General features: G+C 36.5%; 1 protein-coding gene across 5 annotated transcripts in view; it reads right to left on the bottom strand.

Moving 5' to 3' along the window:
- LOC145673470 (zinc-regulated GTPase metalloprotein activator 1-like) overlaps positions 1-22,289 on the bottom strand; it is a 999,800-nt gene that overhangs the window by 241,563 nt on the left and 735,948 nt on the right. For all 5 annotated transcript variants that reach the window (XM_081743197.1, XM_081743195.1, XM_081743196.1 and 2 more), the window contains one exon: positions 12,643-12,777. In XM_081743197.1, the coding sequence (XP_081599323.1) occupies positions 12,643-12,777 (135 nt within the window). The remainder of the gene's footprint in view (positions 1-12,642; positions 12,778-22,289) is intronic.

Genomic DNA, 22,289 nt, shown 5'->3' with positions numbered 1-22,289 from the left:
AAAACTACCTATAATAAATAGGCTCTGCTATTTCAGTAAGTCTGAAAAACATAATATTCTGGGCACTGTTTTGATGGAAACATAATTTAAAACATTGATATACAACCAAAGGCACAGTTTTTGGAAACATGTTATATATGCTACACTGTAAGCTTTACATTGTCACAGAGCTCCTTTGGCAAGTGGTTAGCGTACGCGCTTTTGGCGTGGGAGACCCGGGTTTGATTCCCGGCGGGAGCTCATGTGGTTCGGATTCCACGTTCATCAGTAGGTCCCGTCTCATATAGCCTCGCTGCTGAAAGGGACGTTAAACTCAATATCAATTCAACATCAATTACATTGACACAGTGCGAAATTTTACTCTAATCAATTACCATTTCTCATATGCTTTCAAATTTTGCGCTCTACAGAAGAAAATTAAAAGCTGGTTGTTAATATTTTCACTTCACCTTCGGAAGTTAAGACCTCAAATGCGGACTGAAATTTTGACCTTAGTCTCACCAGGCTAATAGTAAATGATCTCTTAAGGCCCTGGGTAGATTTCTTCTACTTTCTTTCTCATTTTGTCAGTAATTGGAGTTTTAATAGGAGTTGGCTTTGCAGACTGTATCTAGAAGATTCTTAACACGTTTGCTGCGTTGCGAGTCACCGATGGCTCGTGCGATATTTCCTTTCTGTGCGGTGCAGTCTTGGGAAGTAACGTAACGCAAGTAACGCGTTACTTGTAACGTGTTACTTTTTAAGTAACGTTTCCTAGTAACGCGTTACATTTTTCCAAAGTAACTGTAACGGTAACGCGTTACAAATTTTTAAGTAACGTACCTAGTTTGCGTTACTTTCTTCGCGTTACATTTCGGATGTGTTTCGGAAACAAATGTTTCTTTCCTGTAAGTGAATTTATCAGAATAGAACAATGGAGCATGAACGATGTCAGTGACCGACGATTCCTGCACTGTTCGCCTTTTCTCGTTTCGCCTTATGACCTCTAGCAATGAAATTTGTATGTAAAACCTGTTATCACTTTTCATCTTAATGTAAGGCGGAACGGGAAATCTCGATGTGCATTTTCCCGTTTCGCCTTACGAACTTTATGTTGGTAGGCTTGCATATAACTTCATAGATACAATTTGATTGATTTATTTATATAACAAAATATAGTGCCACTTGCTTTTCTTGGAAGATGAGGACAGCCTCAGGGAAATAACGTGTACTGATTGCAAGCACCTGGAAGATTTTGTATTAGATTTTGACAGTTCCAAATCAATACATTCAGTGAGTGAACTACGCGTGCAATGGTACTGGTAGTCTTTTTAACTTTGATTGTTGTTTTAATAAAGAAGGAGAACGAAAATATTTTATCGTTCGAACACTTGAAAGAATACTTTTTGTTAAAAGCTGAAGATGATGGTGAACAGAATTTAAAAGTAAAGTGGTGCCCCGGCGGGAAATATTTATCAGCAACTAGGGTGCCATAATTAACGACATACAGTAAGGGGTTAATATGAATAAACTGTGTTCTGATGAGCAAGCCTACTTTATTGATGTAATGTTGATGGTATGTAATATTAGAGTTCTTTTAGATCAGTTTGCGTATCCTAAAGTCCGGTTGATTATAGAGTTTGAAACAACTAGCTTTAAAAAGCATGTATCGATTTTAGTTATTGGCAAGTTTTGATTCACCCCCAGTTCATGTGTTCTCATTTTGTCAGTTGTAGTGTAATGTTTCTCTATATTTTGTATTTTTAATTTTACATAGCAACATTGTTATTATTATATAATTAGTTTAGCAGAATAATAATAAGCAACCATTTTTTTCTAACGCATAGGGATGGGCACAAGTCAAGCTAAAACTCGACTCGAATCCAACTCGAGTTTCGAGTCGAGTCAAAAGTAATATTCTCGAGTCGAGTTCCGAGCCGATTCACTGTTTTTGGCGTAGAGTTTCGAGTCGAGTCGAGTTTGATAAATGGCTCGCTCGTTTTAACTCGTTTTGAAATCATGGCCTGATTACACTGGAAAGCGAAAGCCATGAGAAATGTAAGCTAAGCAGTAATATGGAATACTTTTAGTGTTGCTCACGAGAGGGGACACTGCTCACATCTCGCCTCGTCTCGATAGCAAGACTACAAGAGATTTTTTATAACAAGCTTAGCTCGGCTCGGCTAAACTGAGCTGATGGCTCGAGCCGGCTCGCTTGGGGTGAACTATCGGCTCGAGCTGGCTTGGTTGGGATGAGCCATGTGCTCGGTTCGACTCAACTGAGCGAAGGGCTCTAGCCGACTCGGTTGGGTGAGCTGTTGGCTCGGTTCACTTCTCGGTTTGCGTCGATAGTGAATGAGCTGTGAGCCAATCTGCTCGAGCCCGAATACTCAACCTAGACCCCCAACCCAAATTCAGAAGCTCGCGAACAATGTCCTTGACTCCTAGACTTCACGACTACCAAGCTTGGCAATCAACTACCTTTTTAGTATTCAGATATAAACCACCTATCTTTCATATTTATACACAGTGTTATAATAATAATAATAATAATAATAATAATAATAATAATAAGTTGTAGTAGCAGTAGTACCATTGATAATAATTATATTGTCTATGTAAGATACTTGAAGAGAGTACTCGAAACTATACACCAGATTTGGCTCGATTCAACTCGGAACTCGACCCGAATTCGAGTCGAGTTGGAGGAAATTTTTCAAGCCGAGTTCTCGGGTCGAGCTCAAAGATGTCTGTTTCTAGTCGAATCGAGTTTTAAAGAAAACTTGCTCGAACTCACTCTTGTCCATCCCTACGAGTAACGCAGTATGGCATTTTAGTCAATGTTACATTACATTAAAATGTTTAAACAGCTGTCAAGAAAAAATTTGTCCTTGCATTTACATAAATCGATTCAGAACGTGCAATAATAATAATAATAATAATAATAATAATAATAATAATAATAATAATAATAATAATAATAATAATAATAATAATAATAATAGTAATAGTAATAGTAATAATAATAGCGGTACTAATAGTAGTACGGAAAACTGAACTAATAAGATTTTTTTTTTTTTTTTTTTTTTTTTTACATATTTAAAGTTTCGGACCTAAAAGTAACGCGTTACCTTCGAAGTAAAGTAACAGTTACTTTTTTGAGGCAAGTAACGCGTTACATTTTAAGAGAAAGTAAAGTAACTTGTAACGCGTTACATTTTTACAAGTAACTTACCCAACACTGGTGCGGCGCCATTGTATGCATTGTATTACCTCTGTGCGTTTCTGGTATTTTCGTTTGTACAGATTTTTAACATTACCACCACCAATGGACAAACCTTCAACGAGACACACAGTGACTCGTATAACACTGAGATCCAAACTCGGTTTTGCATTGCCGCAGCGAACGTGTTAAATTAATAAATAAAAGTTAGTTCAAAAATGTTTCTGCTTACATAGTGCATACACATAAAATGTTTGATTTAGAAATATCTGTTAAACTTTCGCGCAGTTTCTTTTGCCATTCAAAAAGACCCTGACGATTATTATGTGGATTCTTTCTTTTTAAAATCAAAGATTAAATTGCTACTTGAGAAGGAAATTGCATCATGTAGTTTATCTCTTGCATTGTAAACGTATCCATGTATCCTCCAATGATTTTCACTAATTATAGAGAAGGATAAGGCATCTTCCAGAGGTACAGAAAGGGGTGTACTTCATACTATGCATGCGAAAATGGTTTGGCGTAATTTTTAATTAAGATTCTGTTTTGCAAAACAAAACGAAGGAAGTAACAAAAAAAGTAATATTGATGACTTCAATTAAATTACTTCTTTCAGTTAGAGAAAAAAGAAATTATTAAGAAATCCAATACAAATTGTTCCTTATTACTAAAACGCACTGCTGTGTGAAACATAGAACTGTGTGAAATACGTCTACTGCAGTGCTACTATAAACTGCTACCTTATCTAGCTTGTTACGGACGTAAATTTGCTTTATAATAGGTCGTGGATTTAGCCTCTTCCTCTCTGTAACCATTTTAAAGTGGACGCTTGAAGCATTTAATGATAGAATGAGAATCAGAACAGATGGGGATCCAGTTTAGCGCTCACCCTAAAGAACTTGATTTGCCGTCTCAGCTGATCTGTGGGCTAAAAGAAGGATTTCAAAAGCTGGTATTGAGCTGCGTTGAAAAGGGGGATCCAATTCTACCAACGCTCACAATTATTTCTGTCTCCTTTATTGGATGCGAACACTCATGCGAGTGAAAAAAAAAAAAAAACTTGTACACATTGGCAGACACATGCAGTGCACAACAGCTCACATTGGCAACAACAACAACGCTGGAGGAAATTTATCGGAAAGAATAGAGAAAGGTAAAGAGGATAGGGGCTGAGGACATGAAGAGAATTGTGTATAAAGAAGGTATTAGAAAATTTTAAGCTGCAGGTTGATTTATAACAATAACATCAGAATAAAGAAAAAAATACATCTATGACTAGGATTTACTTAGGTTGTCGTGGCGTGAAGAATGACCTTCTTGGTTTTGAAGTCCAGGTGTACTTCTCATCCGACTCTTTTATCAAGTATCTAATGTTAAAATTTATATTGCACACACTTAATTAATTATATCATATCATATTTTGAACATTTTCAGCGTGAAATTAAGAGTTTATGGGAAAATTAAGAGGCATGTCATGAGCGATGAGTCGTGGAGAAGCCGGATTTGAACGGTTGTCCTTTGTTTAGAAAAAAATCTGGCTCGGGAAGAAAGTTATTGTACCATTCAATGCTCGTATTCCGAATCAAAAAGCGTCACTGTTTACATTGTACATTTCTATTCTTTTTATTCAATCATATATGAAATATTACAAAAATGTTGAAGTTATCTATGCCTAACGACTTCCGCCCGTTGTAATCTTTTCTATTTTATTGACTGTAAAATGCATGAATACATTAGTGTGTGATATGAAACAAAATCGAAAGGGCTGCATCAGTCTTAATGGGAAACCATAATGTTGTTGAAGTTAAACATTGTAGTCAATGGTAGTTTCTGCGAATTCCTCCCTGGCATAGCTCCGATTCTGCTGGCCCGTGGGTTATCAATTTCTCGTAATCACTTTTTACCCCTTGAGTATTGTAAGTCCACCCGAAAAAATATTCTGAGATAATCATTGATTGTAGTACACCTGATATAAAGCGTCTTAGCCTCCAAATTACGCAAACATATGCAAATAATGTTCTAGTTCCTAAGAAGCTCAATTTCCACAAAACATTGAGATCCTGGAATAAATATTATGGTCCATACGAACGTTCCCTATTCCGACAAATATTCGTCTTTCTTTAAGTACATTTACAATATAGCTATTCAAGCATCCCATTTTTATTTATGTCTCAAATTAACGTTTAGCAATAGGTTTGTTCGATATATTTTTGTCCTATGATTAGTATGGAACAACCGGTTCTATGATTAGCGTCCGATGAAATAAACTGTTCAGTTGGCAGAATTATCACAAAATATTAGTTTCATAATGAAATTGGATTGCTTTGTTCAGTGATTATTATTTAAATATACTTGAAATTTTAATACATATTTAATAGATTAGCTTTTCTAATAACTACAAAGATACGTCATAATTCTCGCAATATTTCCACGATGAAAACGGCACATGATGAACCGTAAATACAGTCAAACTAGACAAAGAAGATCACTTAATACGGAGTGCTTTTATTGGGTGTTTTTCCAAAATCTGAATGTGCAAAAACAGCAGTTGAGTACGAGTTCCAGAAACAGGACATGAAGTCATACTATGCGTGTGGCAATGTCGGACTGGCACGTTCACATCGGGCCCTTGGCTACCATGTCATGTACCACACCCCCTTCAAGGGAACTCTTCATGTCAAGGTATCCACAAACACACCAACACTTATACCCATGACAAACAAACGAACAATATATATACATTTTTGTGCAGTCTATATTCTATAGTTTTAATCTGGAGAAATATGAATACAGAAGAGACTGAGAAAACGTCTATTAGGTAGAATGATTGTCGTCACAAATAAATTCTCAAAGGGTTGATAAGTATAGTGAAATGGCTCCAGATGAATCTTCGGACGACAAGTGGGTGGTATGTGAGTACCACCAAGATACATTAACCCCTCACGTTTCAAGCCTCAACTCTCATTGGTTCATGAGAAATGGTGCAAAATCGGAAAAGTGAGATTAATTTATTTCTCAAGAATGGCTCGATCGATTTTGTTCTAACTTGGATGTATGTATAGGTGTATACAAGGGCTTTGTCTGAAAAAATAACAGCTCCACCGATCATTCCCCCCCCCCCTCAAAAAATTCGATTCAATATTTTGAATCCCTTTTTCCTATGGTGATCGGAGAGCACAATTATAGAAAAATAAATGTTAGATGTCACTTTAACCGTACAATCACAATCACATATATTTTTCGAAAATTGTATCACGGGTACGCCATGGTCAAAATTAGCCAAAACCAACTATACTACACCTATAAGAAGGAAATGCAAAACGAACAGATATTGACGTAGCTTTAGCATATTTGTTAAGTGAATGAATGAGAAATTACATTTGAAGTGGCAAACTCACTGAGGCCTTATTTGATGGCCTGTGGCGCCCCCATCCCTAGTTTGGGATATAGTGAAATTGTTGATATTTAACAATTCATTTGGGAATGAACATCCTTGTCACTTTAAAACAAGCACGAAACAATGAATCTTCGTGATTGTGCGAATTTGTCGCGAAAAATATGAATATGGCAGCCAGGAGCGTCTGTTGCGATTTTTCTTGGGAGGCAAGACTCCCCATCTACATAAGAATTGCACGTTTTATATTATTAAATTAGTAGTCAATGGATTAAAATATGGACCCTGTAAAACTTATACTGAGAACAAAGGTTATGAAGTATCGGCCCGTATTATAGAATTGTTTTTTCCCTACACAATAAATTCTCCATACGTGTGAAACCAGATGAAAAACACTCCGCAATCACCGCAATCATGAAATCTGCGAAAAATTCAGGAAACGAAAACATCTTTGCAGCCTTTGTTGGACAGAAGAAATTGCGAAGTAGAGAACATCCGTTTGCATCTATTTCTTTACAGGATATTCAGGATTTTCCTCGAATTACCGAAAAATATTTGAAAAGATTGTTTTGTTGATCATTCCAATATAAACAGACAATATGTTATTTGGCTGAAATGTTGGATGAACGACGTAATATTACTATGCAGTATGTTAAAGATAACGGCAAGATATTGAAAAGGACAGTGTATTCAAGACATACGCAAAGCAAGACATACAAACGAATCATCTAAAACCAAATACAGACGTGTCATTAGGTATTGTTGTGACTGTGCAAATGGATTGCGAACAGTTGGCTCTTGCTTCCATGTTGCAGGCATTATTTATTACCTAAGTTATGGAAGATACTTGTCAAGGATCCCAAAACCAGGACAAATATTGAGCAAAATATTCGATCATAACAACATTTGTGTGATCATAAATAAAAACAATGACAAGGACTAAAGTACGTACGCGTTCTACAATGTTCCTTTCATCTTTATTTGCTTCACACATTGAAATACTTGTACTTCTTACATGTAACTCACTTTCCGTTTGCATTATATTTTCTTCTATTTCTTGGGTGTTTTTTCATTCATAGGCATTCTGCCTTTATTGTCAGGTCACTTGCCGCAGCTGAGAAGCTTCCATGCTCCACGGTCCTCCGCTAACCTTTTCGTCTTCGCGTATGATCTTTCTGTTTTAATATCATCCATTAATTGTAGTCTCCTTCGCCCCCTCCCTCTCTTTCCCGCCACCATACCCTCTAGGACGTCCCTCATGATACAATCTCTTCTTAGGCAATGTCCCAACCAGTTTCTCTTCCTCTTCCTAATATTATCTAAAACCATTTTTAACACTCGCTCATTCGTTTTCCGCTCGACTCAACTAATTCTTTCCATTCTTCTCCACACCCACATTTCGAAGGCTTCCAGTCGATTTTCGTCACCTTTACGTAATGTCCACGTTCCGCCCCATAGAGTACAACACTCCACACGAAACATTTTATGAGTCTTTTTCTCTATTCACTTTATTGAAGGTCCCACAAAACAGACTTTTCTTCCTCCTAAAGTCTTCTTTCGCCATTCCTATCCTTGCTTTTATTTCACGTTCGTACTTCATGTTATTACTAAGAATACTGCCCAGATATCGAAAACTATTCACTTGTTCTATTTTCTCCCCTACTTCTTTTATATTTGACACAGACTCCTTCGTTCCAATCACCATGGCTTTTGTCTTTCTAACATTTATTTTCATCCCATATTCTTCAAAACGCTTTCTCATTTTTTCTAACATTTTGTTGATTTTCTTTTCAGATTCTGATTTCTTGGCTGAAGTGAATCTTTTATTGAAATGTTGCAGTTTTCCCACTACTCTACTTCTTCTCCCCATCCCTCCTCTCAGGACCTATGGGAGACACTACAACAAAGGTTGTATTACATTATGTTGTTGATGATGGTTATTCTCTTTCGAGCTGAGCTTATTTTACTTTGATTGGACACTGTAGGTATAGGTAACATTGATTTTTTTATACGAACACTCACACTGAAACTTCAGGCATCCTCAAATGGGACACTTACGGGGCTCTGACAATTTCAATCTTATATTCATGTTCAGGTAATTGATTCATATGAAATAAACACCGAAATCAACAGTTTCACTTTGGCTCAAAATGGGGATGGGGACGCCATAGGCCATCAAATGTGGCCTCAGTGAGTTTGGCACTTTGGATATCATTTCTTATTCATTCACGTAACAAATATGCTAAAGCTACATCAATAGCTGTTATTTTTGCAATTGCCCCCTCATAGGTGTGGTGTGGTTGGTTTTTGGCTAATTTTGACCATAGCGTACCCGTGATACAATTTTCGAAAAATATATGTGATTGTAGGGTTAAAGCGACATCTAAAATTTATTTTTCCATAATTGTGCTCTCCGACCATCATAGGAAAAAGGGGCTCAAAATATTGAATCGAATTTTTTGAGGAGGGAAAATGATCGGGGGAGCTGTTGTTTTCAAAGACAAAGCTCTTGTATACACCTATACATACAACCAAGTTTGAACAAAATCTATCGAGCCATTCTTGAAAAAAAAATTAATCCCACTTTTCCGATTTTGGATCATTTCTCATGAACTAATGAGAGTTGAGGTTTGAAACGTGAGGGATTAATGTATCTTGGGGATACCTACAAACCACTTACTACTCTTCCCAAGATTCATCTGGAGCCATTTCACTATACTTATCCACCCATGTCCTTTACATCATTGCTCAATTATAGAAGTGCACGAAATTTAGTTTTGCAATCGAAGCTTCATCATATCCAGCAACGCTGATTAAAAATAAAATAAAACTAGTTTGTTGGATTGAATTTCATCGTAATTAAAATCTACAACGGATGACAGAGCTTTGTGCTTGTTCCACCATTGAGTTGCACGAATTTTCGTTAAACTATAAAGTGTAGCATGAGTACAGTGATGACTCTTTGTTTCTTTTTCCCAATATGTCATTCTTTTATGAGCATAGCTTTAGAAAAAGCAGATTCTCTTACTAATCCAAATAAGTGTTCTGCTTCCATACAATTTACTGTTGAATGAGCCACCGTTAAATTAACGATATGTTCTGTACATCGAGTGTACATGAGATTCGGAATCTTTTTTGTTTGTTTATTTGTTTTTAGTGGGCTTGAAGTCCACCCGAAAAAGAAGATTACCATATTTCAAAGGGAATTGTCTAATAGTTCTAACGTTGATTTTAGTTTTTTGAACAAAGCTATATCACTTAAGTTTTGATCTATTGCTAAGACACAAAGTCCTCCGTAGTTTGTTTCTTGGACAACATAACGAACACAAATAGGAAGTAGATCCATCATAAAATATGATTCAATTGATGCAATTTTGTCTTCGTATGTTCTTCTTTTTCTTTCCTTCACTTTATTTCTTTCTCTTCCTTTTGGTAGCATTAATCTTTTATTCATTTGGCAGAATAATAGTAACTACATACAGTATAAATGCAAATGACACAAGCCATAACTTGACATATTGTACTGTATTGTTGCCAAAACTTCGAGTATGGATTATGAATCACGTGAATGTTTTTACTGCGCCGCGATAATTCGAACAGCAAATATAACAAGCATATACTTTGCTAAATACTATATAAATGAAATAATCTTTGAATTGAAATTGACTGTTTTTATCCAAATAATCCAGTATAAAAATATAGAATGGAATTACCAGGTTTAAAAGTTTCAATACGCGGTAAAAACTTTCTCATTATTTTATTTATTATATTCAGTCTCATTTTAGGAAGGCTCTAAGGCCCTCCCTTTGAGCCTTCGTGGCAAAGGGCCCTCAGCGATCACCGACCAGCCGACCTAGCCAGTGCGATCCTGGTGTGTAGTACAACTACACACCCAGGGTAATTCATTCGAGCTCGTTCCTAACGGTCGTATATTCAATGCCAACCTTTATTGCGAACAGTTAGAACGGATACATACTACACTACAGCGAAATATCCTACATTGGTGAACCAAAATCACGCCCTGTTACAACATAACAATGAAAACCCCACTCGTCTCGAAAAACGCAACAAAAATGCAGGAACTTGACGGTATCGAACTGATGTCACACCCGGCATATAACGGGTGTACCTGACCTTGCACCTTCGGATTACTACATATTTTGATCCATGGTGCACTTCCTGAAATCGCGATGCTTCACTAACCAACAGGAGGTAGAAACAGCAGTGACTGACTTCTTTCCCTCTCAGGACAAGATGTGGTATCGACATGAAATCGAGGATCTGAAATTAAGGACGCTGCAGACAGTCCAACACGAGGAGCAGGCACGTACGCAGGAATTTATTTCGGGAGGGGTCTAGAATTTTTGCGAGGTCCACATTGAATATGAGGGTAAATTATATTAAATTTATAAAATCACTCCTAAAATTAGACAAAATTAAAAAAAAAAAAAACGACATTTCGGAGGTAGAATTCGGATTCCCAGGACCAAACCCCTGCGTACGTCCCTCACGAAGAGCTGTTCTTTGCATGTTAACTTGTTTTCATTGTATTATAATAAATACAGGTATGTTGTGTACCAAATTATTGCAAGACTTATGACTAATTCTTGTAAGTTCGAACGCCTTTCGAGACCATGCCGCGGTGTTTCGTTTTCAGAGCATCGGGCAATTTGTCAAAAGTTATTGAATAGATCACTTTTATAACTACAGTTTACATAATGTATTATTAAGTATCATGAAAAATAAGAAAACAAACAAAACAATCATGTTCTAACTTTTAGGCAGGGCGCAATATTTCCGGTCGCCAGATCGCCATTGGCAACTGGAAATTTAAAGTTGGTGACCAGTGTTCAGTAGGAATAGTTTCGCCTAACTCACAGGTCTGCCAATTTCTGTTTCGCACGAAAATAATTGTTATTGAGTGAGAGAAAACATGGAATGTGAAGTCTTCACAACGAACATAGAAAATGAAGTCTTCACAACATTGTAATTCGTCCCTCCTTTCCCACCCTCAATCGAAAACTTCATTACGAGATTCTCAAATTTGCTTCCAATTGTCACATTTTGTTTAGCTTTACCTGTGAGTACTGCTTCATGTGAAAAAGGCTTCAGCTGAGGCACTGGATGATTTGCTGACAATTTCCATCAGTAGCCCTTTACTTTAAAAACTTTTATCTGAAAACTGCATTCGACAACTGGTACTTCAGTGCAAAGAGAGAGCGTTACACAAACATGAAGTCTTAAGTAAGATATTTTTTAACATCTATATGAATTGTTCAGTTCAAAATTGATTATCCTGTATCTAATTGTTTGGTTTTGAAATTTTATGCTTCTTTCTTTGTCGAACCAAAGACCGTGGGGTTGGGGGGACCTTTCATAATTTGTACGTGAGAGATACTGGCGACCATGATTTTTGGATTAGCGAGTGCATCTGACTTCGAAATTTTGCTCCCTGTTTTACGGATAAAATATATGACGATTAGTCTCATGCCTATGTGCGTGGGGTCAGGTTTTAGGGTGGTTTGGTTGTTCCTTGAGCATCGCAGCGCCCTAACACCCAGGCATCATCGCAAGTATGCATTTGCTTCAGAAAGTCTTGCACTGCTTCGATTCTGCTAACCAAAGTGTAAGCCTGGAAATGATAATGTTCGAAGTACATTCATATTGAATTCGCTGGCAGAAAATTCCGAACATCTTAAGCTGACTAGCTGGCAACTTTAAGATCGGATTCTAGTCGTTCATTTTTAACCAGAATTCTCTACCTCTCAAATGAAAAGAGCTCCCCAAATTGGCTCACGATACTGGATGAACACAGAAAAATCTGTACCGAGAATCGAACCGAGCCAGATGTGTTAGTCATTACGGTATGTATAAGCAATAAGTAGTCTCTATATACATGATTAAACAAAAAAAATTTGAAAATAAAAGAAAACATCTTTATTCAAGATGGATAAATGAATGTACTTTTTTAGAAAAGATAATATTAATAATCTATTTTTGATTTAATTTGATGCTGTGAAAGAAATTGAAGTTTACCGAAACTTACCTTCGCTCTGATTATGAGAGGTATCCGACCATCTTCTCTGTTGAGGGCTCCTTCCCACAGAAGACGTTGGAAAAAGAGGTCGACGACGGAACGCGTCACCGCCGAAGTTACTTCCAGGGTAGTGGTCATAATTTCCTGTAATTCAAGCACAATACAACCTTATTTTCATACTATGATAATTGCAAATCAATGGAATGTGAGGCGCCTGAGAAATTATACATCCACATAACATACGATTTGTTAGTACCGGTAACTATCGAGTAATGTACTTTTTTTTTTTTTTTTTTTTTTTTTTTACGAACAAAAGATCATAATTTTACTTAAGAACGTATTCAAATATATAATTTACAATTAGATTATATTTGAGTTTAGCGATTCTTTCAGTAGTGAGGCTATATGATGAATGAGACATGAACTTACTGCTTAACGTGGTGATTCCTTGCAAGTAATTGATAAATTCATACCTATTAGTGAACATGAACTTTGACTGCGGACTACACAACAAAATTATTTAACTTTTAAAGCCTGCAGCTATATTTTAGACTTCCAATTATGCTATGCGTAGGTATCGGAAGTCTTATACAACGGCTTTGCTCGTTCGTAAGTCTGTCGATAAGAGCAAAAACGGTAACAGATATCCAGATGCTGTTTCTCGCAATCGATTCAGCGTCACAAAGGAATAAGTTTCACCTCCTCTGCTAACTCCCTTCAAACTGGAAGTGGTTCAAATTAATCTAGGGTAACCAGATTCTGACAAGCGAAAAGTAGGACATAATAGTATATGATAGCCTACTGTGTCGACAATACGCATGTTTTTATTTCAGTTACGCATATTTTTTTAAAAGATACTCAACAAAACTATTAAAGGAATTCAACACAACTTCAAATACTTTCATGAATGGCAATAGAAGATTGATGAAACAATTTAAAACAATTTGATGGAGTAATATAAGAGTCACATTAATGAAAAAAAAAAAAAAAAACTTAAGTTGAAACATAAAATTTTAATGAAACAAAAACGTGTAACGTGGTTCGTTACAACAGTCGTTTATCCATCTCCTTGCAAACTTTTTCCAAAACTGTTTGCAAAATATTTTCATTAATATTTGACATCTGTTTACCAAACTAAACATTAGTAGATGAGATATTTTTCGTTTGAATGTAAAGTACGCAGTAACTTGCCATTTTGCAAAATCATGTCATGGAATTCACTACAGGTATAATTATAGTTATCATTCAGTGTTTAAGAAATTCAGTTTTAAACTGAAATTTCTTATGTTCACAAAATATTTGTTAAAGAAAATACCATTTCAGTCGGAGAATTTGTGGCAGGGAAACACATATTGAACTCTACAATATCACTTACTTGGGAATGTGGAATGGAATTTTCTTCAAAAACTTGAATAATCCACTCTATCTTAAATCTATCCTCATTTGAACAGTGTCCCATTCTTTAATTTTTTTCAGAAGTAGCATACTTCTTACAGTTGTAATCTCATCAAACAGATAGGAATCATTTGTTTCTTTTCCTGACAATTTTATTAATGTATGCACTTCAAGCTGCTCTGGACATAATCTCATGCAGTTGCTGAGTTAAGTCATGTCGAATTCAAAATATCAGTGTTTGCGAATAATGTGGACCACCGCTCAATATGCTCATTGCAAGCTGAACAAACTGAAAACACATATTTCTTAAAATTCGGTACACATACTTACTACCCCATTATCTTTTTTTTTTTTCACTGAACTATAAGAGGGAGAAAAAAACAGTTATTTATGTCAATTTCGCTTTGGGCTCAGCGACGAATTCTGGACCTTCAACCATCGAAACATTACAATAGCTTCAGATTTTGTTCTCGCACATGAATATTGGTGTTCGAAGCATTTCCTGATTACCTTACAACTACAGTCCGTTGAACGAAATGACTGATTATGCATCGCTGTGTGAAACGCAAAACATGTTTCTGCTGCTGTGAACATTTGTTCCTTCTGTCCAAAATTCTTACTTCGAAAAAAGTGTAGAAACCTTTGCACTGATCACCGATTTACGTTTTTTCGTTTTTAGATGACGTTCTATTTCAGATTTTCCACTGTTGGCAATGGAAAACTGAGCTGAACATTTTTCACAGTGTATATCACTATTTGTCTTCCTTTTCTTAACAGGTTGACTGCCAAGGTGATTTGAGGGCAGAAAATTCCCAGGAGGCCATAAATTTCTTCTTACCATTGGCTCGATTATGGATAGTCTTGTCACATTTTTGTCGCGATATTTTGCTTCTTCCAAAAATGTACCAATGGGAGCTGAGCACCATATGTCATGCTCATGGTCTCAGAGTAATTTGTGACAATGAGCATCATATATGATGCTCAAGAACCTGAATAAGTTAGTAATTTGTGATATCAAACATGAGCATCATATATGGTGCTCATGGCCTCACAGAGAAATAAGGTGAGCACCACATATGATGCTCATGGCAGTCAACCTTTAATAAATGAGTAGAGGGATTGTAGTTCTGAATTTAGAAAGCATATCCGTCTTGGAGACATCTCGAAAATAATACAGTGACAATTAAACTATAAAGAATTCTCATAGGCTGTATGTACTTTGTCCTTTCTGTCTGGTTACACCAATATACTTAGTCAAGTAACACTACAGAAGGAAGCGAAAATACTCCCCGTCGACAGTCGCAAATGGGCGAATTAAATTTATTTGTACGAGTATTATAATCAAATTATAATTATTTAATTTGTATTGTAATTAATTAGACACGTAATTAATATTTGCACTTGTGGTTTATTTTTATGAACGTATAGGGAAACTTCGTGTAAGACTAAAAACATTTTTTCAAATCAATTTTCGGAGAAGGAACGAGAGAAAATTTAGACCGGCACCAAGGAGCTTCTACTTAACTTGGTCGCCATCACTGTCGTAACTTGAAATAAGAAACCTTTCCTGCTTTACCGCCATCTCAACAAGGCCTCGGTAGAAATAATGTATTCAAAATAATGGTTTGTTTATTGCTTTCCTTTCCTATCAATCTTTTGAGAAGTGCTGAAAAACACGGCGTTTTATCATTCAGAAAAAGAGTGCATGTAATTCGAAATGTAAATAAAGAATAAAACAACAAAATATTGCAAATAAGTTAAATCAGGACATTTCGTAGGACATTTTTAAAAAAGAAGGATATTTCTCAATTTTTTAGATGCCTTTGCAACACGCAGGACAGCACTTTGAAAAACAGTACTATACTGCGTTTTTTCACCCTAAGTTAGTAAATCCGCGTTCAATGTTTATCGAGCTCCTCCGTGGCTAAGCGGTTAGCGTACGCGCCTTTGGCGCGGGAGACCCGGGTTCGATTCCCGGCGGGAGCTCATGTGGTTCGGATTCCACGTTAATCAGTAGGTCTACGTCTCATATAGCCTCGCTGCTGAACGGGACGATAACTTCAAAATCAACTCAACAATTCAATGTTTATCGTCATAGAACAAAAGCAGTAACAGATAGTGAAAAGTGTTTATTTGCAAAGGATTCAACGTCCCAAGGCAACGTACAATGACTATTTCAAAAACTCTACTGAAACAAGTAGTGATTCGAATGTCATAATACATTCGGCTTCAATAATGACTCCCATAGATCAAAACCGGTATGAGATATCGAAATACGGTATTTTGCAATTGATTCAGAAGTAGTTCACGGAAGTGGTTCAGATTACCCATTTCCGGCTTCGAAACTTATCAACGTATAATCAAAATGCTAATAGAAGCGATACGTGGTTTTCTGCAATTAGGGATGGTATCGAGACGAGACTTTATACAGTCTCGGTCTCGTCTCGGTTGATAAGTAGCGGTCTCGGTCTCGATCTCGTCTCGAGTCAAAAATTACCGTCTCGGTCTCGTCTCGGTCAACAGACGCTTGTCTCGATCTCGGTCTCGGTCTCGTCTCGAAAGTCTCGAAATAAATAGTGTGAAACTAAATTGTGAAAGTATTATTATCGTACAGTCTGTCGTTTCCGCTTCTTATTTTTTGCTTTCATTCTTGACAATTATGGTACGCTGTACCTCTTCATAGCTAATTTGCTAGCGCTAATGCTTTCCACGTGTGAGTTCCAGCTTCGGTATCAGTGGGTATAACATACCTGGGATAAAGCAATAATAGTAACCCATATTTCACTTTCAGCAATAGACTTTGTCTCAAATAGCCTCAGTACTGCCTATACAATTAAACTCTATTAAATTAACTCCAGTACTGTACAGTAAGTTTATTTCCTTCCTTTGAATCAAAATTGTTCAATACCTCCTAACGGATAACGCAACACATAGGAGCACAAATGTATTTAATTGCGCCGAAATTGAAATTACAATTTCTCAGTTATTATCCAATACATTCTGCTTTGACTGTCATTTTAAAAACATAATATAACGTTCATTACCTTAACAAATAGAGTAAATTATTACTACATTATATTTTGTTTCAAATTGACCAAATGCTTTATTACCGTTTCACATGTCAGTGTTTAATTGACACTTTCACATGAACTTCTTTAACCCTGTGGTGGGAGCTACGATACTTATCTTTGCTATCTGTGGTCTCGGGTTGGATCACCAATCAAGTTAGATTCAAAGTCCCGATGTTTCATATAGTTCGCGTCTCACTTTAAGTACATTCTGTTTCTTATACAAGTTCATAAAGTCGTAATGTATTACATAAGCATATATCCAGTACCGTAACATAGATTAAGCTTATTCTTTAGCTCTCAGCGGTGCATGTGGTCTTCATTCGAGAAAACTAATCGTGCGTTCATTATGTTGAAATTTTCTATTGATTGAAAATTACTCGCGAAACATGGACATACACATTATATAAGTATATAGGTAGTTCGAGCTATAGGTATCTATTTTCTCTGTCCCAGCAAAACAAGTGATTCTTAATTTTCTAGTTTTCTATTAATTTTCGTAGTTTTGCTGCAATATGAAGAATCAAAAATATTTTTTTTTCGCTGTACGAATTTCGTTAAATTTTTGATCCGTTTTTACCCTACCTTACCTAGTAAAAGTGATTTATATATATATATATATATATATATATATATATATATATATATATATATATATATATATATATATATATATATATATATATATATATATATATATATATATATATATGTGTGTGTGTGTGTGTGTGTGTGTGTGTGTGTATGTATGTATGTATGAACTGTAGAGATAGACTATGCTAAGTCACTTTTTGGTCGAAATTGAGTTAATAATACGTTTTTAATAGACTATGTTGTTTCTAGTGGTGTAATAATGTAAGTCTAAAAGCATTCTATTACTTTGTAACTACTTACTAGGAATGATACCATACCGGGACCAAGTACCTGAGAAAAACCTATATATCGTCTGAAAGCTCTTGCCATGAGAAGTACGAAACCATTTTCAAATCATGGGCAAACCCGCAAACTGACCCTATATGGGGCCAGTTTGTTGGTATTTCTGACCCTATGTATGGTATATTCGACAGAAATAAAAATGAATATTACAATGCATCACATGTAAGCCCCTAAGCCCATCATATTCCTGTTTGGCTCACTGCTAGAACGTGACTCGGGGAACGGTTTTATCACTTTGCACCCGAACGTACCCACTTCGTCAGTGTTGTCAATAAATTGTAAATACAACGTGGCAGATGGTCTATGTACCACTCGATGCATATCCATGAAAACGCGGCATAAACATTATTCGTCACTAGAGAAAATTTACTTCGGACATATTCCTTTTCTAAGGACCCCAGTTTATCAGTGTTGTCAACCAAATATAACAATAGAAATTGTAAAACACTTTCCGTACGAATACACGTTTATACACTAAGCTTTGCAGAAACATCACAGGAACTATAGCAAAAAGGTGTTGAGTGTGGCCATCTCCCAACCATTCTAGGTTGTCAATGTTGCCAACAAGTGTAAACATCACAATGTTGAAGATGGCGTGACTGCCATTGAAAGAATATATGACAAATGTGACAGAAGCAGCATTGGACAATGGAAAACAGTGTATGTCCCCGTCTCCCAAGCATCCCAGTGTGGCAGTGTTGTCAATCTGCGAACATTCAAGATTTTCGCATGAAGTCTACCGCATTTTCAAACATGACAACATGGGTTCTTGTGGGTTCACTAACATACTACAAATCTAGTATGGACCACAGTCTAATTATATCCTCCACACTGAGGTGTTTGGGAGACGGGGACACTCACACTATCTTTTCAATTGTCCAATGCTGCTTCTATCACTTTTGTCATATATTCGTTCAATGACATTAACGCCATCTTAAACATTGTCATGTTTACACTTGTTGGCAACACTGACAACCTAGAATGGTTGGGAGACGCCCACACTCAACATCTTTTTGCTATAGTTCGTGTGATGTTTCTGCAAAGCTTGGTGTATAAACGTCTCATCGTACGAAAAGTGTTTTACAATTTCTTATTTTTATACTTGGTTGGCAACACTGATAAACTGGGGTCCTTAGAAGGGGAATATGACCGAAGTAAATTTTCTCTAGTGACGAATGATGTTATGCCGCGTTTTCATGGATATACATCGAGTGGTACAGAAACCATCTGCCACGTTGTATTTACAATTCATTGACAACACTGACGAAGTGGGTACGTTTGGGTGCAAAGTGATATTATCAAACCCTTACTCGAGTCACGTTCTAGCAATGAGCCAAACAGGAATATGATGGGCTCAGGGGCTTACGTGTGATGCATTGTAATATTCATTTTTATTTTTGTCGAATATACCATATACAGTATATGGTCACAAACACCAACAAACTGGCTCCATATAGGGGCAGTTTGCGGGATTGCCCGTGATTTGAAAACGGTTTCGTACTTCTCATGGCAAAAGCTTTCAGACGATATATAGGTTTCCCCAGGTACTTGGTTCCGGTATGGAATCATCCCTAGTTAGTATAGTTTGAAAAACAGTACTGTAGGTCTTACTAAAGGAACCGGTTTTTCGCTTCTAGTGTAAAACTACAAAATTATGACTTGCTTTAGGTTATCTCTGAGGCCCAGACATAATAAAACCATAACCATAATCATGATCAACCATTATCAACCCACTGCTGGATGAAGATCCTTCCAAGTCTTCACTACAACTATCTATCTTGAGCAATTATTTTTCAGGTTACTCCCCAGTTGTTCTTGATTTCGTCAAACCTTCTTGTACAAGGACGTTTTCTACGCTGCGCTTTTATCTCGTGGTATCCTGTCTAGAATTGTTTTTGTTCATCGATCATAATTTCTTGCAATATGTCCAGCACATTTTCCAGTCCATGTTAAAAATCATTTCATTAGTACCTGTCATTAGTTGCCAAATAATTAATTTCTACTGTATATATTTGGCCTACAAATAGTTCAAATCCGCTACTTTTGGAGCAGAGACACGCAAGTTTCTGATTTTGAGACCTAACAACACTGACTCAATGATTTAAATCAACACAATGTGAAGACCTCAATTTGGTCTAGTGGCTAACACGCTTGACTTCGGTTCGCGTGGTCCCGAATTCGATTTCCGGTGGGGGTACAGTTGAACAACCGAAGTGGTCCGGATTCCATTATAATCATTAGCTCCACGTCTCCTTTAGACACCCTAGCATAATCGTGGGACGTTAAACTAAAACAAACCAAACCAAAAATCAACACAATGTGTATTATTAACTGTAAGTCCTTGTATAATTGCATATAGCTATATGGTATGGATCGCGTTTGAGGTGGTCGGTGGTCAAACTAAAACAAGTGAAATGTTACTAGGATGTAATTAGAACTTTTAATTAACCAATGTTTTGTGTACATCAGGATCAAGGCTTAGGGGAACAACTAGAGTTACTGAACAGTTATCAGTTACATTTAATTTTCGTTACAATTTGCATTTACATGTATTGCTGGAACCAGAACTTTGACATTAACATTATAAAGACTATGGAAAAATCGTCTTTTGAAAACATTCTTGCACCATAAAACAAATTAGAAGTAATTTTAAAATATTTTACAGTTTAGCTACGTTATTTGCACTATATATAGAATATGATTTAGCAATTTATTTAAGTTGGCAACACTACTCAAAATAATGGAACTGCGACTTGTAATTAAACCACCAAAAACTATTCTTGTAATGTTATAGAAGCAAACTAAAGCAACAATCATTATAAAACTTTAACACAAATAGTATCTACGTTATTTTAAGCAGTATAACAATTACTATCCATGTGATTGCTATCTCTGAAACGGTTGGAAATAACAATTATTGTAAATGACATTATGATCACTTAAGTCTTTTGGAAGCATCTACATGATGAGACGTGATATGTCAGCGCGTTTTCGAAGTAAAGTCTTTAGAAAAAGTTAAATTTTCCATTTCTGGTAACTTTGATCCTTCATTCATTCGAAATACATTATACCACGATCATAGTATTTGACGCTAAGATACAAATGATGCGCACTGCACCGTCTATGCCATTTGAGTTTTAGAGATCTCTAAAATGTTGATGTTGGTGATACTGTATTGTCCTTTGATACACTGAATAATGTATGTGGTATTGTGGTTTTATTTAATATCTAAATTAGAAATAGATAATACCTGACATAGTGCAATTTGAAAAAAATACAACTTTATTTTGCGTTGCCAACACTGCTTGTTTATCTAGTGGTATTGCAGAGTATCTGGAAGAATTTTCCCTTCAATATTTCACACAACATGGTAAAATTTTCAGCATTTTTAATTATATATATATATAGGCGCGGATCCAAGGGGAGGGCTATAGGGGCTATATTCCCCCTTAACGCTCAGGTATACACAATAAAATGAACTTCAATCCTGCTTTACACTGGATAAAGAGGCAAAGTATGATTTAGCCCCACTCTTGATCATATCCTGGATCCGCGAGAGAGAGAGAGAGAGAGAAGATTATATACAACAGCAGTGGATTTTGTTTCGGGAGAGGGTTGAGGAACGGGTAAGAAATATTTGTGTTGTACGTGCAATGCGAAAAATGATCAGAAATTTATTTCGGGAGGGGCTTGAGCCCGACACCAACCCCTTAAATACGCCACTGTACATCAGTCAACCATTCCCATATTATCTCACACAGCAACGAAACAAATTTTGAGTAAAGGCAAAATAGCTGTCAATATTCGAGACGAGACCCAGACTTTCGAGACTGACCAAGGTCTCGTCTCGGTCTCGTCTCGATTTATAGAGGTCTGTCTCGGTCTCGGTCTCGTCTCGGTATGTAAAAGCCCGTCTCGGTCTCGTCTCGGTATATAAAAGTCCGTCTCGGTGTCGGTCTCGTCTCCAATTATCGAGACGAGACCGAGACGATACCGAGACTAGTCTCGGTCTCGGTACCATCCCTATCTGCAATCGATTCAGTGTCTCAAGACAGCATATCGTCAGAAGCGAAACACTCTACCGAAGCTGGAAGTTGTTGAAATTTAATACTACTTCCCGTTTCAATACTGATCTCCATAGAGCAAAAACGGTAAGAGATAACATGTCGTGATTTCTCATAGGTGTATACTTTCCTATGGATTTTCCTTTTGTATAATATAAAGTTTATGAAAAATCTCGAAAAGTTACCTTGATAC

Source organism: Thermobia domestica, chromosome 16 (genome assembly GCF_964235325.1).
Source record: "Thermobia domestica chromosome 16, izTheDome1.hap1.1, whole genome shotgun sequence".
Taxonomy (NCBI): domain Eukaryota; kingdom Metazoa; phylum Arthropoda; class Insecta; order Zygentoma; family Lepismatidae; genus Thermobia; species Thermobia domestica.
This window is presented reverse-complemented; position numbering and strand designations above follow the sequence as displayed.